Raw genomic sequence first — 21976 nt, 5'->3', positions numbered from 1 at the left:
TTGAGCCGCCAACCTGATATCAGGTTGGCGGCTCATTTTGTAATCGTAATTGTTCCCGTCTTAGGGAAGTACAAAATAAATAACTAAAGGTACACCAAGGTACACCTCAGGTATTAATTAACCATATTTATTTTATTCATTTCTGTGATCATACACCCGCCATTCTGACGTTCACATTATATAAAATATGAAGTTATAATGTGGTTTTTTAAACAACGCCCATCTCAGGGGTGACAGTACACATGAAAGTAATTACAAGAAAAATAAACATTTACAATAAGCCTAGGCGCAATTGCGCAAACCACCGACTTAGTTGGACCCGATTCTAATTTGTATGACGAATCGTCGTAAATGTGCGCGCTTTCATATATCTCCATACTGATCAATAACCCGACCCAACTATAGGCCAACTAAAAGTCGGTGGTTTAAAAGATACGTCGTGTTTGGACACGGCTTTTTACTAATAAAGTAATAGACTTTAAATATTTCTTTATATTTTTCTTGTAATTCGCCTGAGTAGTGCGCCCTGTTTTTTGCGCTACTCTGGTAACAGTTGCGATTTATATTTTTTTAAATGTTTTTTATTTATTTATTCATTTATTGCACATAAATATTTTATTTAAATTGATATCATTTACACCAAACATATTGAACGAATTGTAGAATCGATACGAGTGAAAAATCGCGTCCCTCTCTCTTTCTTAATTGAGCGAATGCAAGCAGTGAATGTAAGTGAATGTCGATATGGTGAATGATGAATGAACTATCACATCACTACGCGAACTGTCCACGAGCTGTCAAGACGTTTTACTTTTGGGAGAATGTAGAAACAATTGATTTTACACGTTTTATATCGTTGTTTTTCTGAGATTATTTACTTTGTTTATGAAGATTACACACCCGGCCGTCTAACTGTCGCAATGGCAGCCACGGCCCAAAGCGATATGTCCGTGATCGAGCTGCAGGCGGAGATCGAGAGGCTCAGCCGAGAGCTCGACCAGGCCAGCAGCGAGAAGATACAGTCAGCGCAGCTCGGGCTGGTGCTCCTGGAAGAGAAGAGCGCCCTGCAGCAGAGATACGATGAATTGGAAAGCATCTACGAAAACACAAGACATGAACTTAAAATCACACAAGAGGTTAGTGGCCTACATTCTGTTTCTTTCTTTTCACTTTTCATGCATTAATGAGTACATTAAATCGTGCAGAAGCTGAAATTTTTAACGTCTTTTTTCAATTTTGTATTCATACTATGAACTACTTTCAAAAGTTGCAGTCAGTGGAAAATATTTGTTCACTATAACCTACATAGTGAATTTCTTTCACAGAATCACTTAGTAATGTATAAACTAACGGGTTTTTCCTTTACATCGAATTAAACCAGTAAATTAAAACAATTCCATCAATTTGTAACTTTCTGCCTCCATAGATTGTGTTATGTTTACACAAGGAAAGTTTTTAGTAAAGCAAAAATATTATGAACTTTTTTAGAATAGATATGAATCCAAATATTTTTATACTATTTATTTAGTACAGTTGGTACATACAATGATAAAATCTAGGTAATAACTATTTAAAAACTAAATATTATTCGCAACACCTTCAATGAATTAGTTTTATTAAATAGGTAGCGTCTTTGTTGTGCTTTGTTTGATACAATATTTTCTTTGAGCTGTCCATTATAGCCTGTTTAAACTGTTTAAGAATGATTTATTAGTTATTTTAAGACAAAAATTATAAATACAGGCATTTGTTTCTAATGCATAATTAGTCTGACCATCTCAGTCACTTTTTTTAAATAATAAAACTTTATTCTAGATAATATTTCTACAAATATTTCTTAGTAAATAGAAATATAAATACTAATATGTATGTAATGAAGCATTTTATAGTTCTTAAAGATATAATTACTTCTTGGCTTTCTTAGGCTGAGTTGCACCACTTTAACAGTAACTTTTTTTTTGGACTATCTATCTATCTATTTATTGCCGCGGTGATTCTGCCAATGTCAAGTGTTCAAGGAGACACATACTTTAGTCCGCTTCGGTAGTATTTTAGATAATGCTGTAGTCTTTTCCCTTTTTATAAAAAACCCAATAGATAACCAGTGCTTTTGATATGGAGTTTGACAGATTTTTGACATTTGTTTAAGACGTCTTGCAGGTGATGCTTGGCTTGATGGTGCGACCCAGCCTTAATGTCCCACAAAGACATACATTTCAGTTTTATGTAAAAGGTTTCTGCTCTCTTTTACTTGAGAAAATTCTGATATGTACTAACTACAGCAGTGTAACTTCAGAATAACATTAATTTGTAGGTTTGTTATAGACCAAATACATTTTTGTTTCAAACTTAACCCTATGGGGGGGGGGGGGGGGGGGGGGGGGGGGGGGTATGTATGCATGTGTATGACACAAGATTTACGCAATCTAATTATGATTATTGTTTTCTTAATGTAGTTTTTTTGTTGACAGGCACTTATGAAATTGGACACAACACAAAAAGTCACTACAAGAAGTGGAATAGAACAAGAAAATGCCCTCCTCAACGAATCGGCAGCCATGGAGAGCTCGCTCACCCTTCAGATCTTGGAGCTGGAGGGTGAGACCAAACAGGTATGATTTATAAATAAAAAATACGTATATTACATATAGGGTGTATGGTACATTTTAGTGATTACTTTAGTGTACCCTACACCCTGCACCCTGCACTAAACCTGGCATAGTGGTTTGCATACTAGACTACTATGCCAGAGATTACTATTCTGATAACAAAAACTAATGTGTACCTAAATATTGGGTGTTTTCTATGTTGGTTAAAAAGTACAAGTTTACTCTGAAACTAGATGGCGCTGTATAAAATGTCGGTATTTAAAAAAAAAAAGACCAAGACATGTGGTCATGATAAACACTTGTATAATCAATCACTCTTGTTGAAAAGAAATTAGGGATGGTAGGTATTAATTGAGAAAAAACACATTAGTTATTTGTATTTGAAAACTTTTATTTTTATTCTAATAAAATTTAAGGACTTTTTTCTATGTATAGACATGCCAGTCCTATCGTATCCTATATTTGAAAACTTAAAATAACCTGAATGTTATTCTTGGAAATTAGTCGAGTCGCCAATTCGACCCGGTTTGTTCTGTAATTCTGCACAATTTGTTGCAAGAAGATTAATAATCGTGGGTGTAACGCGGGGGTTGTTCGTCATCTCGCACCTGTCAAACTCGCTAGCAGGTGCGAGTTGGGAAATTCCGATTTTACCTATTATTTTGTTCGTCAACTCGCACCTTTTCAAAAGTACAGTCAAATAAAAACGAATTGAAACTAAAAACTTTCAGTGTGTCGGGCATGTAGTGATTTCCATAATAACATTAACATAACTAGCCGTGAAACGCCATCTATCAACATCATTAGTAACTAAACGAGGTACATTTTGTTTTATTATTAAACTCAAGTCGTTGCAAGTGTCTTACATAATTCAATATAAGTAATTTATTAAAACATTTTTGTAGATGACTATACATAAACACGTCAGATTTCAAAAAGGTGCGAGTTGATGACATAAGAAACAGAAGGTGCCAACTCGCACCTTTAGAGGTGCGAGATGACGAATAACTCGTAACGCGGACTAAAGTTGAGACGTTAGTAACTGAGGTGTATCAAGGAAACACGGGTTTAGCGTTAGACAGTATATTGACAACTGGGCGGTCGTGCCGCGATCGGGCGGCGCGTCGCCTGCGCATACATAGATATAAGTACATACGTAGGTATAGATCCACCGCTATAGACTATAGACATTACAGTAACCATTAAATTAATTTATAGTTTCACGCAAAAGCAAACGGATATCTGCCATTCCAAATAAAATAAATATCTACTGTTTGGTCGCGGATTAGAGTCTCGACATTATAACATTAATTTCTACTCTAGTAATTGTGGGCTTGCGCTATGAAACGTTCTCCCTGAAGCACACTTTCATCTTTGTTCTACCATTTTTCAGCATACATTAGTTAGAATTAGAACCACCCGCGAATGTTATGTGTTCTTACAATACACACTATGGAAAGTACTTTAGGAAACTCATTTTAATAATGATATTACGTAAATAAAAGCAAACGCAAACGCAGTTTGCAAAATGTTTCAATTTACATAGATCCTGCTGAAATACCGCGTTTTAATTCTACTTTCTGCATTTATTACCTTGGTCGTTACGCTACGAGGCTTTGATACTCATAACTTATTATTACTTTCTTGTTTTTATGGGAATAAGTTGAGAATATCGGAATGAATTAACTTTGTAAGCAGCCGTTTCTTAAACAGCAGTCATAACCACAGTCATAACTTTCAACTATCATAACAATTACCTGGTCTGAAAAAAGCAGAGCTTCTTCTGTGGTGACTAGATAAATATATTATATAAAATTATATATTCTTAAAAATCATTTAAATATCTTCGCGTGTAAACGTTCGTTTATTTATGTACTTAATAACATACCGGCCATCGGAATTCGAACCCGCAACCACATCTGACGTAGTTCACGGTATTCAAATCGCCAAACCATGTAGACGTTGCGGTTACTGGATTTGAAACTTGTCGCATGCATTTGAAGTCGCAACACAATCAGCCTACTACTGCTTATGGACTATTAATTAGTTCTAAAATAAATAATGCAAACTCAGTCACTAACTTAAAGGTAGTAGATTTTACAAAAAATGTATCAATGGTTCTCAATAAAAAAAATCTGAAGTTAATCATAATTAAAGAACGTCATCGATAAACGGCACTATCTATTTTGCTTCAATGGTTATCAATCTTAAATGGATCATTAAGCATAATGTGGTAGGTGGATATCCGACTGAAGGAACATTAAGGAGTATTGGCATTGTTGTGTTATTTAATTGACGGTTAAAATCTGTAATTATATTTCAATGTTTGTTCTGTTTCATTCTATTTTAATAGCAAAAGTTTTGAAAAGGCTTGGAAAATCTCAATAATTTTCATTAATGTGAAAAACAGATGTAGGCAGTAGCAAGTGAACATGCATCAAATTGAATAGTAATTTCCACCAAGTTTAGAATTCGGAATGATAATAAAAACCGGTTTTCCAAGTTTTTCACGCGAAAATGTGCGATTGATTAGCGAGCGGAAGTTGGCACAGTTCACAAGCCCCTGCATGGGAGTCGCTCGCGTCATTTTCTCATTAGACAATTTCGTTTCCCCAGACGCATCTGACGAATGCCTACGCTCATTTTAATGAAACGGGAGCAATTGATGTGAATCATCGGTCGCCGGTCGGCCCTCGAACAGTGCGCGCGAGTCGACGCCTCCTAACGCACTCAATTTTCTTTTAAGAAGAAATATTCAGTTGCACTCAGTTTTAATACTCTCGGAAATATTAAAGTAATCATCATTAATCACAACTTAATCACGGTTCAATATGAGCGTGAACCAAAAAGACCTTTATCGCGCGTGATGTAATGCCGCGAATGGCGTAAGCGCAGCCGTCGGGAATCCATAACACTGATCCAGAAATACATTTTTATTTGCCCGGCCTTGATTCACGTTTTCACGCATTACTCAATGGTGTGTAGATTTTTAAAAATGCACAAACGTAGTGCATTAGTGTCTTGAAAAGCGTGCGGTGAATATCGTGCCAAGTGTATGTTGTGTGATAAATAATGCGACAATAATTACGCTGAAGATGAATGGGGGCGACGAGGTACTGTATTTATCTATTTGGTGTCCCGTCGTGCGGGCTGGCCTGCCGAAGTGCCGCTCATATTTCATGTTGTGTTTACTCAGATAATGGAACATTGTTGACAGTTGTTTAGTGCTTGGACCTCAGCCAAGGGAACACGCTGTGGGCCCATTTATAGTCACTTTCCATAATAATTTCCAAACATTTGATTGTAGCAAATATAGTTTTGCTATTTATTTTGCCATTTTCTATTGTGAGAAATGGCAAATGGAAGAGATACTTTGTTAGGAAATATAGATTTATAGCTGGGGGCGTTTCTAATATCTAAAGATGAATGATATCTTGTAGCTCTATTAATCCGATTCTCAATTAAGAAAGCATTCATAATACAGCTCATTTTAGCATGTATTCCTAAGACAACATACCCAAAAATACATTACATTAGTGCATGACTAAGGTGGCAGTGTAAATTCCTGCAATTGTTCTCGTCCAGTCTCCTGCTTTTAACTCAATTACTCACACCCTCTTCTGTATATGTATAGTATGAAGCATCCCAAATCCAGTATGATGTACTCAAGATTAAACCGATATTCCGAGTATTCAATACCGAGTATCCGTATGATGAAGGGTGACATATAAATAGTTTATTAATAGGGATGTTTTCTGGGTAAAAAGCAAGAGTTTGAATTAATCCGTCAGTAACTTATCAAAAAATACTCGACACTTGTTCTTAACTTTTTCAAACTAATGAAAATTGATAGACATAAAGCGCGCCAAAGTTCATAAGAAGAAGCCCGTGATGTCCAGGCGTACTTAAAAGTGTAGCACTTTGTGACGTCACGCGGAACTTCAACGCTCCATAACTTCGTAATTACTTTTTTGATTGATAAAGAAAAATATACGTGTCCAGTATTTTTTGATAATGTAACTGACGGACGTAAAGTTTTTCTTAGGAAACTAGCCTGTTGCAATTGAAAGTGAAACCTGCGAAAAATCTGGTAATAAGGTTGTATGAATGACGTATTATGTAGGTCGATTCTGTTATCACTATCAGTAGTTTGCTTTAGCCATGCATGCCTGCCTGACTCAACCTGCAAGGACGATACGTCATTTCTATGACATTGCAAGTTCTTTATTGATCAAGTTTACCACGCAGGTTTCTTTGTAGAAGCACTGCATTTTAAATAATATTAATACCCCATACACCATATAAAAGGACGTTCATTCATTCCTTTTTGTGCTGTCTAAGCACGAAATCTCGACCTTTATGACCTATATGGTAGTGGTAGTAGTGAACTTTATGAGCTAGAGACGGAGGTGTAACGTATTATCGGTGCTTAATGTGACAGATCAGCGTTTTAAGATGAAGACTTAAGGAAATGCATAGAAATGATAGAATCGTGGTTTTTTATTTCGTCAAATGGGAAATAAAGGCTTTTAACTTAACGAGAAGGAAGCTGGGGTGTCATTGAAGGACTCGACCAAATTAAGTGGTAACCATAATTAATAATTTTAAAAACCCGATGTCAAAATTTTCAATTAAACACATCTAGAGACACAGAATTAACTCAATCACAGGCACTGCTATCCGAGTAAACGGAGTAAAGGATAATCGGTTGCTAAATGGGGTGTGACATTTGTATGAGACAAATGGGACCGGCTTTACGCTCACGTAGCTGTGTGAAAATATCTTATTACTTCTCTTGGTTACAATACTTTAAATTATAATCGGCTCTTAAAAATAATTACTTTTCTCTAATCGCACAAAAACTAACGATATGTTCCTTACAGTAGCGAAAATACAAAATTGAAGTAGGTACCAACTCTTTTTCATATTTACTCAAGCTCTTGTTTGTATGAAAAAGCATTTTTTTTCACTTTGTTAAAAAATTAAATCAATGGGTTGGCTTATCAACTGAAACACTTCAAGGGATACATAATTTTTACAAATATCTGTCTCGCGTGTCAGTAAATCATCCTGCTGTAGACGCGTGTCAGTCCGCCGTTAATACATGAGCAGTTCGCTTTATTCTTCGGTAGATTTAAAACCTATATCACATATACGAACGATTATGTTACAATTGTTTCTTTATTCGTTGTGCTGGAACGAGCGATAACGGAAAAATGCATTTTTTATCTGCTTCAGCGTTTAATTCCTTCACAGTAATTCGCATTCTTTACATTTTGTAACTGTTTCACATTAGTCCCTAAATGGTTTCATTCTTTGTCGTTAAAATTCTTTTACCAACACTATGTTAGGTAATATACTGAAAAAGTAACAAAGTATTTAATTAATGTAAATGCTTTCTGCGCGAGCTTGAATCTCTTTTACATTCCACTTATTTCAGATTTTCTCTGATAAAATTAGACTAATTATTATAGATTAACATAGCAGATGAAAGTGTGTATTTAAATTGCATTCATTTAAATTTTTTGGTAGTATGTACTCGTAATCATCATAATTTATTCGCCCATGTTTTGTATATTATTGCACTTAATAGAGAAACAAAATAAACTGTTAGCGATATAAATGTAATGTAAACTGTTAGTTTTAATTGATTTAAAAGGTACAAAAATTATTCGTTTTCTTGCGTGTGCAATAACTAATGACAAAAAACGTTACGTGAGAAAAACTTCCGAACGTAAAATAATGTGGGATCATCGATTTTGTTATTTTACAGCATTACACTGGGGAACGGTGTGAGTTTATCACAGGTGTCGAGCCTTGACCTGATTTATGGTTAAAATTTTAATTAAAAGCGTCGAAGTCGAGTTATGGGTGAAAAATCCGAGGTAGTATTTTTCATTACGAGCTCGCAGCTCAAATATTATCGCGTCAGCAAAATTTTATGTCGGCCGCACCTCGCCCCTAATTTGTGTAGCTAAACAGGAGCAATCAGCAAAGTGCCGGCCAGCGTCGGCCTAGCCTTTTGGAGCGCTATTTGCTCAGGTACAACTTGGGTGTATTTACGCTGGTTTCGTATGAGGCTAATTGGATGAAACTATGTTAGCGGTATACGTCCAGTGCTCTTAATGAGAGTTTCAGACGTAAACCAAGTGTACATTTCTGTCTCATTAATAATTTTGCTGTCTAGAACGTCCGTGTAAAATGAATATGTCTCTCATCATTATCATCAGGGGATTAGCGGAACTATTCCTCGTTGAAACTGCAATAGAATTTCTACAATGGAATGGTTAGATTGTTCATGTGAACTAATGAAATGTCTATCGGCTTTAAGCCTGAGAGCGACGCGCTTAACACGTTTCTTTACTTAAATAAATCGAATATAGCGCAGCCAATGCAATGGTTTGAAATTATAGTGAAATCGCTGCACATCCAAAGCTTTTAGAAACAACTACTTACCTAATTTAGAAAAAGTAACTTTCTAGCATTTGGATTCAATCTTCGTCATGACTATAATTCTCGTGCGTAACGATCCAATTGCCTTTGCATTGTAGACATTGGTGACTGAATTAGTTACGGCGCTTCTTAGTAGGTACTTGCCAAAGTTGGTCTCCAAGCGCTAATATGGCAAAAACATGAAACATGTTAAGGTTCCTTATGGGCAACGCTTAGGTTTTTATTTTGTATAATATATTTTATTAACGAAGTCCTTTTCTTCTTTCACAGTTACGTCACGAGCTAGAGCGCGTGGTGAGCGAGCGAGACCGCTTGCTCGCCGAGAGCTCGGAGCTTGGCGTGGACAAAGCCACGCGCGAGGCCGAGCGAGCGGCTCTGCGCGCTGAGCTGAGGGAAGCCAGGCAGCGCGAGCAGAGACTGCTGGTGGACATCGGGGATCTGGAAGACGAGAACATATCGCTGCAGAAACAGGTTTCGGCGCTCCGGTCGTCACAGGTAAGTTTTACCCTAACAATCAATTTGTCCGTGTTGTATTTCTCATTCTTAAAATGAAGGAGTAGTGGATATTGTGGCATCGAACTCCTCCTGATTGTTGCGGGTTTTAAGACAGTAAGCTTTCCTCCGGTACTAATTAACCTTCGCTGGTTAGGATTTATTACAGGCCAAACTGGCCATACAGAAGTTGGTAAGAAACAAATGTTGGATTAGTCGCGTTTTCATCACTCGAAATATTCAGTGAATAGGTACCTAATATATTTTTCTCAAAAACCATACATTAATTCACAGGTGGAATTCGAAGGCCTAAAGCATGAAGTGCGACAACTTCGCGAGGAGGCGGAAAATGCGCGCGCGGCTGCCGATGAAACTGCAGCGCTGCGCCGCATCGCTGAACGGCAGCTGGCCGAAGCGCTGGAAGCGCTGCAGGCTGAGCGAGAGGCCAAGTTCGCCGCAAAGAAGGAGCTTGACGCGCATCTCAGCAGGGAAGCCGCGTACAACATCACGAATCTGGCATTCAGTATACGAGGTTTGTGTTTGTATACAATCTACTGTAACTGCGTCTAAAGCCCGGTCTGCGAGCACGTAGAATTTTGTCCAATGACCCCAAGCTACCCATCCTTATCGCTCGCGCGTAATTAATATTGAAAGAAAGAAAGAAACATTTATTACCATGGACATCACAAAAGACAAAAGAGGTAAAATAAAAAAAAGCAAATAAGACAGAGGTGACATAAAACATACATTCATAGCATCAGTTAGATCATTTTCATTCATTATTGCTGTCGCGACTGTGCGACGGGCGCCCGCAGTGAGTGTGCGAGCGCGACATCAACATAATTACGTGCGAGCGATAAGGATGGGTGTAGCTTGAGGTCATTGGACAAAATTCTACGTGCTCGCAGACCAGACTATAGTCTTAGTTGCATCGCGCTGAGTGACAGCTAGCCGAAGCGCTAGACGCGCTGCAGGCCAAAAGGGAGGCCGCGTACAAAATCACGAATCTGGCATTCAGTATACGAGGTATGTGTATCCATAGCCATAGTTACATCGAGTTAAGCGGCAGTTGGTCGAAGCGCTGCAAGTGCTTCAGGCTGAAAGGGAGGCCAAGTTAGTTGTTAAGAAGGAGCTTGATACCCAATGATTGGCCTATGGCATTCAGTATTATGAGCTTTGTGTTCGTCTACAAATTATTATAGCTGCAGCTTCAAAGAGCTTTCGTCGAACGTAGTCTCGACATCCTGCTCACTCGACATCCTGCTCACTCAAGAGGAAGGTGAGCAAGATGACCAATGTGGACATACCATAGTTGTAAAGCATATTATAACTGCAAAATGATAACTTAAAAACTAAATTATCTAACAATAATGACCTTTATTTCTCAGGTATGCCAGAAGACAGCACAGAAGACGAAGGCGAGCCAGGCGGCTCCGGGTCGGCGGAGCTGGCGTCGGCCATGGGCGACCACCACGCCGACCTGTTCTCCGAGGTGCACCTGCACGAGATCTCGCGCCTGGAGAAGCAGCTGGAGCAGGCGCACAACGAGAACGTAAGTGTTGTAGTACGCCAGGGGACAGCACAGGGGACGAAGGCGAGCCGGCGTCGGCCATGGGCGACCACCACGCCGACCTGTTCTCCGAGGTGCACCTGCACGAGATCTCGCGCCTGGAGAAGCAGCTGGAGCAGGCGCACAACGAGAACGTAAGAACATTATACATGTACTATCGGCAACAGTGTTAACTGCCCGTTGCCAGTCATGTCATCTCGTTCTATCGCAAAGAATCACCATTTGATGAGAGCGAGAGCAAAAACGTAAATGGATAGTTAACAGTGTGGCCGTGTGTACAAATAGTTCGTGACCAGTGGCATAAAACTTGACAACACAACCTTATTTCAATTGTTACAAAGACGTGTTGCGAAATTTTTGGCTACTTTGGGTGTCACGAACTATTTGATGCTGACTGTACATTGCTTTTTGATTTAGTCACAAGACTTATGTAACAAGCAGTGACAAGCATGAAGTGAGCTGTTCAAATCACTTGCACGGATGTCATACGAGATTTTAACGCCTTTTAAGAGGACTTGGCTTTACTGACAACGTGGATGGGAAGCGTTTATCGTAAAATGATTCCTGCTTGGGCATACGTGACACCATAATCCGTTCCTTCACCACAAAACCACTCTTATTGCATTGTTTTAACGTTGTTTATCACCTGCGCAGACGCAGCTATCCGCGTCGATGCGAACGACACAGACAACGGCGGAGAGTGAGAGCGCTGCTGCATTCATACAACCATAACTAATTCCTCCACCACAAAACCACCCTTACCACATTGTTCTAGCGTTGTTTATCGCGTGCGCAGACACAGCTATCAGCGTAATTCCTCTACCATAAAACTACCCTTACTCCATTGTTTTAACGTTGTTTATCGCCTGCAGACGCAGCTATCGGCGTCGATGCGAGCGGCACAGACAACAGCGGAGAGCGAGAGCGCGGCAGCGGCGGTCCTGCGTGCCGGTCTCACGCGCGCTGCTTCCCGTGTCACAGCGCTGCATGCGCTGCACAGCGACTGTGCACCGCTGGTCAGTAGATACGATGATACTTACATAATTCTCGACCTTAACCTTATAATAAATGAGTATTGAGTAAGGTTCGACTTATGGTGGCAAAATTTTGCCAGAGCCCTTTAAAGTATACTTTATTCACCATATTCTCCAACGCAGGTGTTGCAATCTAAGGTTGAATTGCTCTTTACTTTTTTCTGTGTAAAGCGCAAGAGTAAACAGTCCCTATATCAAAGTTAGTTGCCAATGAGGGTTTTCGCGTATGAAAAATCCGCCACATGGCAATACGTAGACACGAGGTCCAAATGCTGCATGATTGGTTATTTTTGACATGACATTGACAGATGTGTCAAAATCCACCAATCACGCAGCTGTCAGACCCCACATCCACGTCTCGCCGTCCGATCTTTCATACGCGAAAACCTTCATTGAAACATAATGCTAAGATTGTTGTTTAATTGAAGCTATTGACAGCTATTGAACCCTAGGCTGCTATTCCACCAGCGTTTTGCCAGCGTCGGTATCTCTCTAACGTCAATATCGATTGTAATGTCTTAACCGATCTTTTGCTGTGTACATTCAGGAGGACGAGAAAGTCGAAGGCGGCATATCCGCTCGCGCCGGCCGCTGGTTAACCTGGTGGCGCGTGTCAGGCGGCGAGCTCGAGGCGCTCGGCGCGGCGCTCGGCGAGCTGGCCGCCGCCGCGCCGCCCGACTCGGCAGCCGCGCACCAGCGCCAGCAGCTGGCGCAGCTCAGCGACCGCCTGGCCGAGGCCGACGTGCGCTGCGCCGCGCTGCAGGCCGACGCGGACCTGCTGCGCACGCTGGCCGGCGGTGAGTGTCGCCCCTCGTCCTACACTAGCTGCGGCCGCGCACCAGCGCCAGCAGCTGGCGCAGCTCAGCGACCGCCTGGCCGAGGCCGACGTGCGCTGCGCCGCGCTGCAGGCCGACGCGGACCTGCTGCGCACGCTGGCCGGCGGTGAGTGTCGCCCCTCGTCCTACACTAGCTGCGGCCGCGCACCAGCGCCAGCAGCTGGCGCAGCTCAGCGACCGCCTGGCCGAGGCCGACGTGCGCTGCGCCGCGCTGCAGGCCGACGCGGACCTGCTGCGCACGCTGGCCGGCGGTGAGTGTCGCCCCTCGTCCTACACTAGCTGCGGCCGCGCACCAGCGCCAGCAGCTGGCGCAGCTCAGCGACCGCCTGGCCGAGGCCGACGTGCGCTGCGCCGCGCTGCAGGCCGACGCGGACCTGCTGCGCACGCTGGCCGGCGGTGAGTGTCGCCCCTCGTCCTACACTAGCTGCGGCCGCGCACCAGCGCCAGCAGCTGGCGCAGCTCAGCGACCGCCTGGCCGAGGCCGACGTGCGCTGCGCCGCGCTGCAGGCCGACGCGGACCTGCTGCGCACGCTGGCCGGCGGTGAGTGTCGCCCCTCGTCCTACACTAGCTGCGGCCGCGCACCAGCGCCAGCAGCTGGCGCAGCTCAGCGACCGCCTGGCCGAGGCCGACGTGCGCTGCGCCGCGCTGCAGGCCGACGCGGACCTGCTGCGCACGCTGGCCGGCGGTGAGTGTCGCCCCTCGTCCTACACTAGCTGCGGCCGCGCACCAGCGCCAGCAGCTGGCGCAGCTCAGCGACCGCCTGGCCGAGGCCGACGTGCGCTGCGCCGCGCTGCAGGCCGACGCGGACCTGCTGCGCACGCTGGCCGGCGGTGAGTTTTCAATCAAAAAAGCGCTTTTGTACGTCCTAGATTAACCCTGCTACTGCTTCAGGGCAATAATGTGGACTAGTGGTGAGAAGAGGCACCGCAAGGATTTTACTGACATCGAGACGACGCAAAAGTCCGTATAAGTACCATCTGACTCGTTTTACAGCTGCTAAAGCCCGGTCTGTGAGCACGTAGAATTTTGTCCAATGAGTTGAGAGTGCTCGCACACTCACTGCGGGCGCCCACCACACAGTCGCGACAGCAATATAATTACGCGCGAGCGATAAGGATGGGTAGCTTGGGGTCATTGGACAAAATTCTACGTGCTCACAGACAAGACTATACCTACATGACTGCGTTCTTCAGACTTGACTTTCTTCTACGCTGACATCGGTGGCGTATATCGGCCGATCGTACATATTGCATTACATTTTAAAGATGACTGAAAGATGTTGACGTCATTGGCTTATTTAAAGCATGGCGCTGCTGATGTTCCGCAGCGGTTTCGTCGCGTGCGTCAATATAATACACGCACGCTCAATGCATTGTTGATCCCTGACTCGTATCAATGCATACAAGATACACGGTACGCTATAGTTCGCACTAGACTTTTCTGTTTTCATTAGCGGTCGACTGTGCGCGCATTTTTTTCTTTCAGATTTCTCGCTGTTCGGCTATCGCGACTTCATTATGTTACGTGTGGCTAATTGTACATTTTTTATGTTCCAGGAGCGGGTCGCGCGCTGTCGACGGCGGCGCCGGCGCTGGCGTCGGCGGCAGAGACGCTGGCGCAGATCTACCACCACGTGTGCGCCGTCAACGGCACGCAGCCCGAGCGTTTGTTGCTCGAGCACGCGGGGCACGCCGACGGTGAGTGTCGCATGTCTATAGTCCAACCGTCTGGAGCGGGCGCGCTGTGACGGCGGCGGAGACAGATCTACCACCACGTGTGCGCCGTCAACGGCACGCAGCCCGAGCGTTTGTTGCTCGAGCACGCGGGGCACGCCGACGGTGAGTGTCGCATGTCTATAGTCCAACCGTCTGGAGCGGGCGCGCTGTGACGGCGGCGGAGACAGATCTACCACCACGTGTGCGCCGTCAACGGCACGCAGCCCGAGCGTTTGTTGCTCGAGCACGCGGGGCACGCCGACGGTGAGTGTCACATGTCTATGTTTAATTGGTTTTAATGAGGGCTATCGTTTTAGCGCTCACCAGTTTGCGCCACTGTAGAGTAAGATCCTGTCACTTGCTAGTAGCGAAGACAGTGGCACCAACTGGTGAATGCTGAAGTGGTAGGAGGACTATCGCATTTGCACTCATCAAGATGGCGCCACTGTAGAGTAAGGTCCTGTCAATCGCCAGGGGTGCCAACTGTTAAGTATAAAAACGATAGCCCTCATTGGGTTCATTGACATTCTTCTTCTTTTGTTTATGACCAGTTCTTGGATAACGGTCGAAGAAGGTTTATTAACATTATTCTTTTTCTTCTTTTGTTTATGGCCAGATCTTGTTAACGGTTCAAGAGAGTTCATTAACATACTTCTTTTGTTTATGATCAGATATGGGATAACAGTATACAATAACATGAGATGATGCTAAGGAATTTCAACAAAATCACTTAAATATCAATTGGCATTCAGCACAATGTGAAGAGCTCAGTCTGTTTCGTTTGAAATACTAATGTGTCTTAAAATTATCGATTAATGATGTCAACTTTCTAATTACACATTCTGCTTCTTGTGTGTGCATTATGACCTACGCTAAAATTTGCGCGGGCACACGTCATGAGCACCCGTGGCCCGTGTACTAGCGGTGTAATAAAAATGCGTATGCCCGCAGCGAATGTTTGGAGTCGGTATCCGCTTTTTGCGCCTTTAGATTTAAGCGTAAAGCCTTATAATGTGAAAAGAGTTCCAAGTCTATGGCAGTAGTGGCGCCTATCGTATGTTATGATTTCTCAGTTGACGGATCCAAAGGCCGGTCTGTAGAAGAGCACAGCCTTAAATGTGAAAAGAGCTCTAAGTTTGTAGCAATAGTGTCGTTAATCGTATATTTTAATTCTCAGTGGGCGGCTCCGAGGGCCGTTCCGTCGAGGACGAGGCTCTGGCGCTGGCGGCGGGCGAGCTGGAAGGCTTGCGGGCCGCGGGGCTGGTGGCGCGCTCGGCCGACACGCTGCTGGACCAGCTCACGCACCTGCGCGCCGCGCTCGACACCGCGCTCGACTCGCGCAACAGGCACCAGCCCGGTATGTGGGGAATAATACCAGAGTAAATACAAATGAGTAGGTCATCTTCATAGAAACGCACCGAGCGCGGTTTGTACGTGAGCGCGCGCCAATACGTATGCGGCGCGCACGCACACACTCACAAAATTCAGCGCACCTCACCGCTAATCCACGCAATTTTTTGTCAGTGTGTGCGTGCGCGCCGCATACGGTAGCGAGCGACCTGGTGCTTGCGTCAGGCACCCTCCTGGTATGTGGAACATAATACGTGCTACAGACGCTGACCTGGTACGACCCCGTACTGGGTGCCATCCAGATACTTACGATCGTCAGAGACCTGGTAAGTGAGACAGGCATTGAACTGGTACGTATAGATCGTTTCACCACGAAGACGCGCCCCACCATTCTTCCGCTAATATTTGAGTATTATCGGTACACGCTAAATTATCCATGAATTGTACACGCACACTTCAATAATGACGCTCGGGTTGCTCGGATCAAACTCCCCGCACCCCGCGCTTCTCTCGACCAAAAATTGGTGGGGCGCGTCTTCGTGGATGAAACGATCTATACGTGCGACAAACAACAACCTGGTACATGCTACAGTCGCCGACCTGGAACGTAGGAAAAGTAGCGTCCTGGTATACCTACATGATACGTTCGACTGGTGCCGACCTGGAGATGACACGCTAGAGACGATGGCCAAGAGGAACTGGGGCCAACAGCTAATGACATCGTTACGCGATGGTCTCTACTTTCTAAGGATTAAGCACTTCCATCGATTGATCAATAGTGGTTGACATACTCCGTGGCAGCAGCCTGGCTGTATTTACCATTCATGTAAACCAAATATCAAACAGGTAAGTCAAATTCATCATCGTCGTTGCCAAAATCACGGTGAAAACCGTTCTTAGGTACGTAGTAGGCGTGGTCAACTATGGTGTCCACGTGATGCTATTGTGGGCGTATCTTATTTACGGTATATGGTGACCATGTGTAATGCTGGTACAAAATAGTGTAAAAATCGTTGCTTCGTACAATATCTTTCTAAACGAAATTTTATTGTTTTCAATGGACATTTTTATTGTGGATTAGGTATGTGTCGATTTTTATACCTATTTTGACCAACAGCGATTGTTTTATCAAGTTATATGATCATCTGATATCTCAGTGGTCTTATAATTTGATTGAAAATACTAACCCCTACTAACCTTTACCCCTCCCTAGGATCAACGCAAAATGAAAACTCGATTTGCAAGCATAAAGGTCAAAATGCCAGCTTGGCAAAGAAAATGAAAGAGCAAAACAACGCCAAAATAAAAGTAACTGATACAAAGAAAAAACTTCAACAACTTATATCCCAGTTAAAGTCTTTTGACAAGTGTTTGAGCGACTCCAAAAGCTCCGTATGTACGGGACGAACAGTCAAAGAGATCACAGACTATTTTGAAAACATATCAAAAAACGATTCTGGTTTAAATGCTCAAATTGCAACAAGCAAAGATAGTTGGAACAACAAATCTTTTCCGTACGAGAAAAAGAACCCTATTCCAACGCTGTCAAAGACTACTTTCCCTTATTCGCATGTCAAGAAGACTTATATGACGAAAAAGGTTAACCAAAAAGATTTGAATCTGCATGCATTGTGGAAGGAAAAGTTACTGCAGGCAAAGGTGTTACGCTATAAGCAAAGCGAAGTGAGAAGCATAGAGAGTAAGGGAGACAACATGTTGAGTAGTATAAGAGACTCGGTGAAGACAAGTTTCATTTCGTGCGCGTTGATGCTGCAGTATATTATGTGAAGATGATGGTATAAAGTATGAATTTAAGCTGGATTTTATGTAGATAGTGTATTAAGGAACTTTCTATTTATATTATAGTAGTTAGAGTATTTTATAGGAGAGTAGTTAGTTCATAGTATTTATTTACTGTTTACCTTTTCAGGACTTTCCTTTATCCTAATCATAGGATAGACATTTTCTTATGTACCCATTATCTTTATGTATTTAAATAGTTCTTATTTATAACTATCCAAGAAAAGGAAAAATGTAGTAGACACATTATCATTTCAAAGCCTACCAAAGGCATGTTTTAACCTGTTCTAATCTTCACCCCTTCCCCAGTTATGGAGACCGAAGAACGCGGTGCGGAGCTCGCGGAACTCCAAGAACAAGTCATCAAACTCAAGTCGCTTCTGTCCACGAAGCGCGAACAGATCGCAACATTGCGTACCGTCCTCAAGTCCAACAAGAATACAGCGGAGGTGGCGCTCGCCAACCTCAAGTCCAAGTACGAGACTGAGAAGATCATCGTCACCGAGACCATGCTCAAGCTCCGCAACGAGCTCCGCTTGCTCAAGGAGGACGCGGCTACATTCTCCAGTGAGTATCATTTAAATCATGTCTCGATTTTAATTTTTACTGATTGATTAATTTGCCTGACTCTTGAGTGTCCGTTGTCTATTAGTGATACATTTTTGCAATGTTCAGAAAAGCCTGCAGGATTCTGCATCTCTCGATAATCAATTCCTTAAAAGAATGCGTTTGCTTTGTCGCGCAAATCTAAGGCTATTGGCGACACCGCCACTCGTGGCATGAAGAAACACCGTGGAAGTTTTAGTGGGTATACCCCGTCCTTTTCAAGACGGAGCAGCGACCCTTTAAGGATGCCGGGAATTCCACACACAGGGATGTAAAGCATTTCCTCTGCGTTAAAAAAAATGTGTTCGTTTGCAAGTCTACGTGCGACAGAGTAGCATTCTGTTTAGGGTGCCGAGAATCCTACATCCTGCCCCTCGTGAGCAAAGGTTTTCTCCGTATTAAAAAAAAAATGTGTCTGCTTTCAGGCCTGCGTGCGATGTTCGCGGCGCGCTGCGAGGAGTACGTGACGCAGGTGGACGAGCTGACGCAAGCGCTGGCCGGCGCCGAGGACGAGAAGAAGACGCTCAACCAGCTGCTGCGCCTCGCCGTGCAGCAGAAGCTGGCGCTCACGCAGCGCCTCGAGGACCTGGAGGTAGGGCCGAGTGTCTCGCTGCTGGCGGCAGGTGAGGACGCTCCACCGGCTGCTGCGCCTCGCCGTGCAGCAGAAGCTGGCGCTCACGCAGCGCCTCGAGGACCTGGAGGTAGGGCCGAGTGTCTCGCTGCTGGCGGCAGGTGAGGACGCTCCACCGGCTGCTGCGCCTCGCCGTGCAGCAGAAGCTGGCGCTCACGCAGCGCCTCGAGGACCTGGAGGTAGGGCCGAGTGTCTCGCTGCTGGCGGCAGGTGAGGACGCTCCACCGGCTGCTGCGCCTCGCCGTGCAGCAGAAGCTGGCGCTCACGCAGCGCCTCGAGGACCTGGAGGTAGGGCCGAGTGTCTCGCTGCTGGCGGCAGGTGAGGACGCTCCACCGGCTGCTGCGCCTCGCCGTGCAGCAGAAGCTGGCGCTCACGCAGCGCCTCGAGGACCTGGAGGTAGGGCCGAGTGTCTCGCTGCTGGCGGCAGGTGAGGACGCTCCACCGGCTGCTGCGCCTCGCCGTGCAGCAGAAGCTGGCGCTCACGCAGCGCCTCGAGGACCTGGAGGTAGGGCCGAGTGTCTCGCTGCTGGCGGCAGGTGAGGACGCTCCACCGGCTGCTGCGCCTCGCCGTGCAGCAGAAGCTGGCGCTCACGCAGCGCCTCGAGGACCTGGAGGTAGGGCCGAGTGTCTCGCTGCTGGCGGCAGGTGAGGACGCTCCACCGGCTGCTGCGCCTCGCCGTGCAGCAGAAGCTGGCGCTCACGCAGCGCCTCGAGGACCTGGAGGTAGGGCCGAGTGTCTCGCTGCTGGCGGCAGGTGAGGACGCTCCACCGGCTGCTGCGCCTCGCCGTGCAGCAGAAGCTGGCGCTCACGCAGCGCCTCGAGGACCTGGAGGTAGGGCCGAGTGTCTCGCTGCTGGCGGCAGGTGAGGACGCTCCACCGGCTGCTGCGCCTCGCCGTGCAGCAGAAGCTGGCGCTCACGCAGCGCCTCGAGGACCTGGAGGTAGGGCCGAGTGTCTCGCTGCTGGCGGCAGGTGAGGACGCTCCACCGGCTGCTGCGCCTCGCCGTGCAGCAGAAGCTGGCGCTCACGCAGCGCCTCGAGGACCTGGAGGTAGGGCCGAGTGTCTCGCTGCTGGCGGCAGGTGAGGACGCTCCACCGGCTGCTGCGCCTCGCCGTGCAGCAGAAGCTGGCGCTCACGCAGCGCCTCGAGGACCTGGAGGTAGGGCCGAGTGTCTCGCTGCTGGCGGCAGGTGAGGACGCTCCACCGGCTGCTGCGCCTCGCCGTGGTATCTCAGGCTTCATAGTTCACTTAACTTTGTATTCACAGCAGTGGTTCTAGAACTGAGTAAAGCAAATTTTGATTTCAGCGTGAGGCCATGTTTCATAACTTCTCAAAGAGGACTATCGTTTTTATACTAAAAAGTTGGCACCGCTGACTTTTAACATAACCCTACTCTACAGTGGCTATCCTGATGAGTGCATTAAGCGATAGTCCTACCGCTTCAGCGCTTATCTGTTGGCGCCACTGTATTCGCCAGTAGCAAGTGACGTGACCTTATTCTATAGTGCTGTTCCCTCCCGCAGGTGGACCGCGAGATGCGGACGCGGCGCGTGCCCAAGGCGAGCGGCGGCGCGCGCGCGCGGGGCCGGGACTTCTAGCGCCTCGTCACGGCGCTCAAGGCCGCCGCCGCCGCCTTGCGCGCGCTGCTCCACGCGCCGCCGCACGCCTCGCGCTAGCTGCCCAGTGCTACGGACGCGCCCAGTGCTACGGACGCGCCCAGTGCTACGGACGCGCCCAGTGCTACGGACGCGCCCAGTGCTACGGACGCGCCCAGTGCTACTGACGCGCCCAGTGCTACGGACGCGCCCAGTGCTACGGACGCGCCCAGTGCTACGGACGCGCCCAGTGCTACGGACGCGCCCAGTGCTACTGACGCGCCCAGTGCTACGGACGCGCCCTGTGCTACGGACGCGCCCAGTGCTACGGACGCGCCCAGTGCTACGGACGCGCCCAGTGCTACGGACGCGCCCAGTGCTACGGACGCGCCCAGTGCTACGGACGCGCCCAGTGCTACGGACGCGCCCAGTGCTACTGACGCGCCCAGTGCTACGGACGCGCCCTGTGCTACGGACGCGCCCAGTGCTACGGACGCGCCCAGTGCTACGAACCGTTGTGCTACGAACACACTCGCTGAGTAGCGATGCGAAAGATACGTTTTGGTATTTTTCGAAAGATTCGTACATTTTTTAGTCCCGGAGTGACGTGTTCCGATAGCCTTCGCGGTTTCACTGGATGATGTAGACCGGAAATTAGGACACGATCGACCTCATCCAGGGTGCTCTTAGTGAAATATCGCAGCGCTGGTGCTGCGCAACTCTGCCGTCAGCGAAGGCCGAGGCGAGTAGTTAAAATATCGATAAAGAAATTTACAAATTACTTAGGACTAGTGCATAAAAATCTAGGTGTACTACGTAAGGTACGTGTATAAGAACCAAAGGTACTCCGAAGTGCACGAATCTATCGAAAGGTACTTTTTCATCGTTCAGTGTGTCACGCGACGTGACGAATTGACTTCTAGTGCGGAAGCTACGAATTTACGATTACACTCGTGCGATAGCGCCCACGAATTCGGCGCCCGCGCGGGACCGGACCGCCGCAGCGCGGGACCATCGATGTATCGACCGGCGCCGGCGACCGGCCGCCGTACGCGGCGGACTCGGTCATCTTCGAGGGTCTATTCCACTTTGATCACCTGGCTTTGATGACCCAGGTGATCAAAGTCCACTTCCAGCGACAATTTAGTATCCTTTGATCACCCACGGATATGATGCCCTGGGTGATCAAAGTGGACTCCAATTAAATTATTATTTTAGTGTCCTTTGATCACCTACATACAAATCACACCTCCTCTGAATAGACACGTCATGTCCAATTGTA

At 45.9% G+C, this 21976-nt stretch overlaps 2 protein-coding genes across 2 annotated transcripts; both read left to right on the top strand.

Annotated features, from left to right (window-relative positions):
• The first annotated feature begins 762 nt into the window (after positions 1 to 762).
• On the top strand, positions 763 to 20839 carry LOC135080212 (protein bicaudal D). Its single transcript, XM_063974894.1, has 16 exons — positions 763 to 1136; positions 2472 to 2612; positions 9333 to 9557; positions 9849 to 10086; positions 10943 to 11258; positions 11997 to 12144; positions 12706 to 12955; positions 13129 to 13245; positions 13419 to 13535; positions 13709 to 13825; positions 14552 to 14738; positions 14895 to 14974; positions 15888 to 16067; positions 18170 to 18427; positions 18892 to 20257; positions 20623 to 20839. Exons 1-15 carry the CDS (start codon positions 921 to 923, stop codon positions 19200 to 19202), a joined length of 2901 nt encoding a protein of 966 aa, XP_063830964.1. The 5' UTR covers positions 763 to 920; the 3' UTR covers positions 19203 to 20257; positions 20623 to 20839.
• On the top strand, positions 20635 to 21976 carry LOC135080211 (uncharacterized). Its single transcript, XM_063974893.1, has 2 exons — positions 20635 to 20658; positions 20776 to 21976. Exons 1-2 carry the CDS (start codon positions 20635 to 20637, stop codon positions 21235 to 21237), a joined length of 486 nt encoding a protein of 161 aa, XP_063830963.1. The 3' UTR covers positions 21238 to 21976.

The sequence above is a fragment of the Ostrinia nubilalis genome, chromosome 17 (genome assembly GCF_963855985.1).
Source record: "Ostrinia nubilalis chromosome 17, ilOstNubi1.1, whole genome shotgun sequence".
Classification (NCBI taxonomy): domain Eukaryota; kingdom Metazoa; phylum Arthropoda; class Insecta; order Lepidoptera; family Crambidae; genus Ostrinia; species Ostrinia nubilalis.
The sequence above is the reverse complement of the archived record's forward strand: the minus strand, read 5'-3'. Positions and strand labels throughout refer to the sequence as shown.

Excerpts from the sequence above, each read along its gene's own strand:
- LOC135080212 (XM_063974894.1), top strand. The coding sequence starts at position 921 with ATGGCAGCCACGGCCCAAAGCGATATGTCCGTGATCGAGCTGCAGGCG. Across the intron at positions 13,536-13,708 it reads GCTGCGCACGCTGGCCGGCG|CTGCGGCCGCGCACCAGCGC; the intron begins GTGAGTGTCGCC and ends GTCCTACACTAG. Across the intron at positions 13,826-14,551 it reads GCTGCGCACGCTGGCCGGCG|GAGCGGGTCGCGCGCTGTCG; the intron begins GTGAGTTTTCAA and ends TTTATGTTCCAG.
- LOC135080211 (XM_063974893.1), top strand. The coding sequence starts at position 20,635 with ATGCGGACGCGGCGCGTGCCCAAG. Across the intron at positions 20,659-20,775 it reads GGACGCGGCGCGTGCCCAAG|CTGCCCAGTGCTACGGACGC; the intron begins GCGAGCGGCGGC and ends GCCTCGCGCTAG.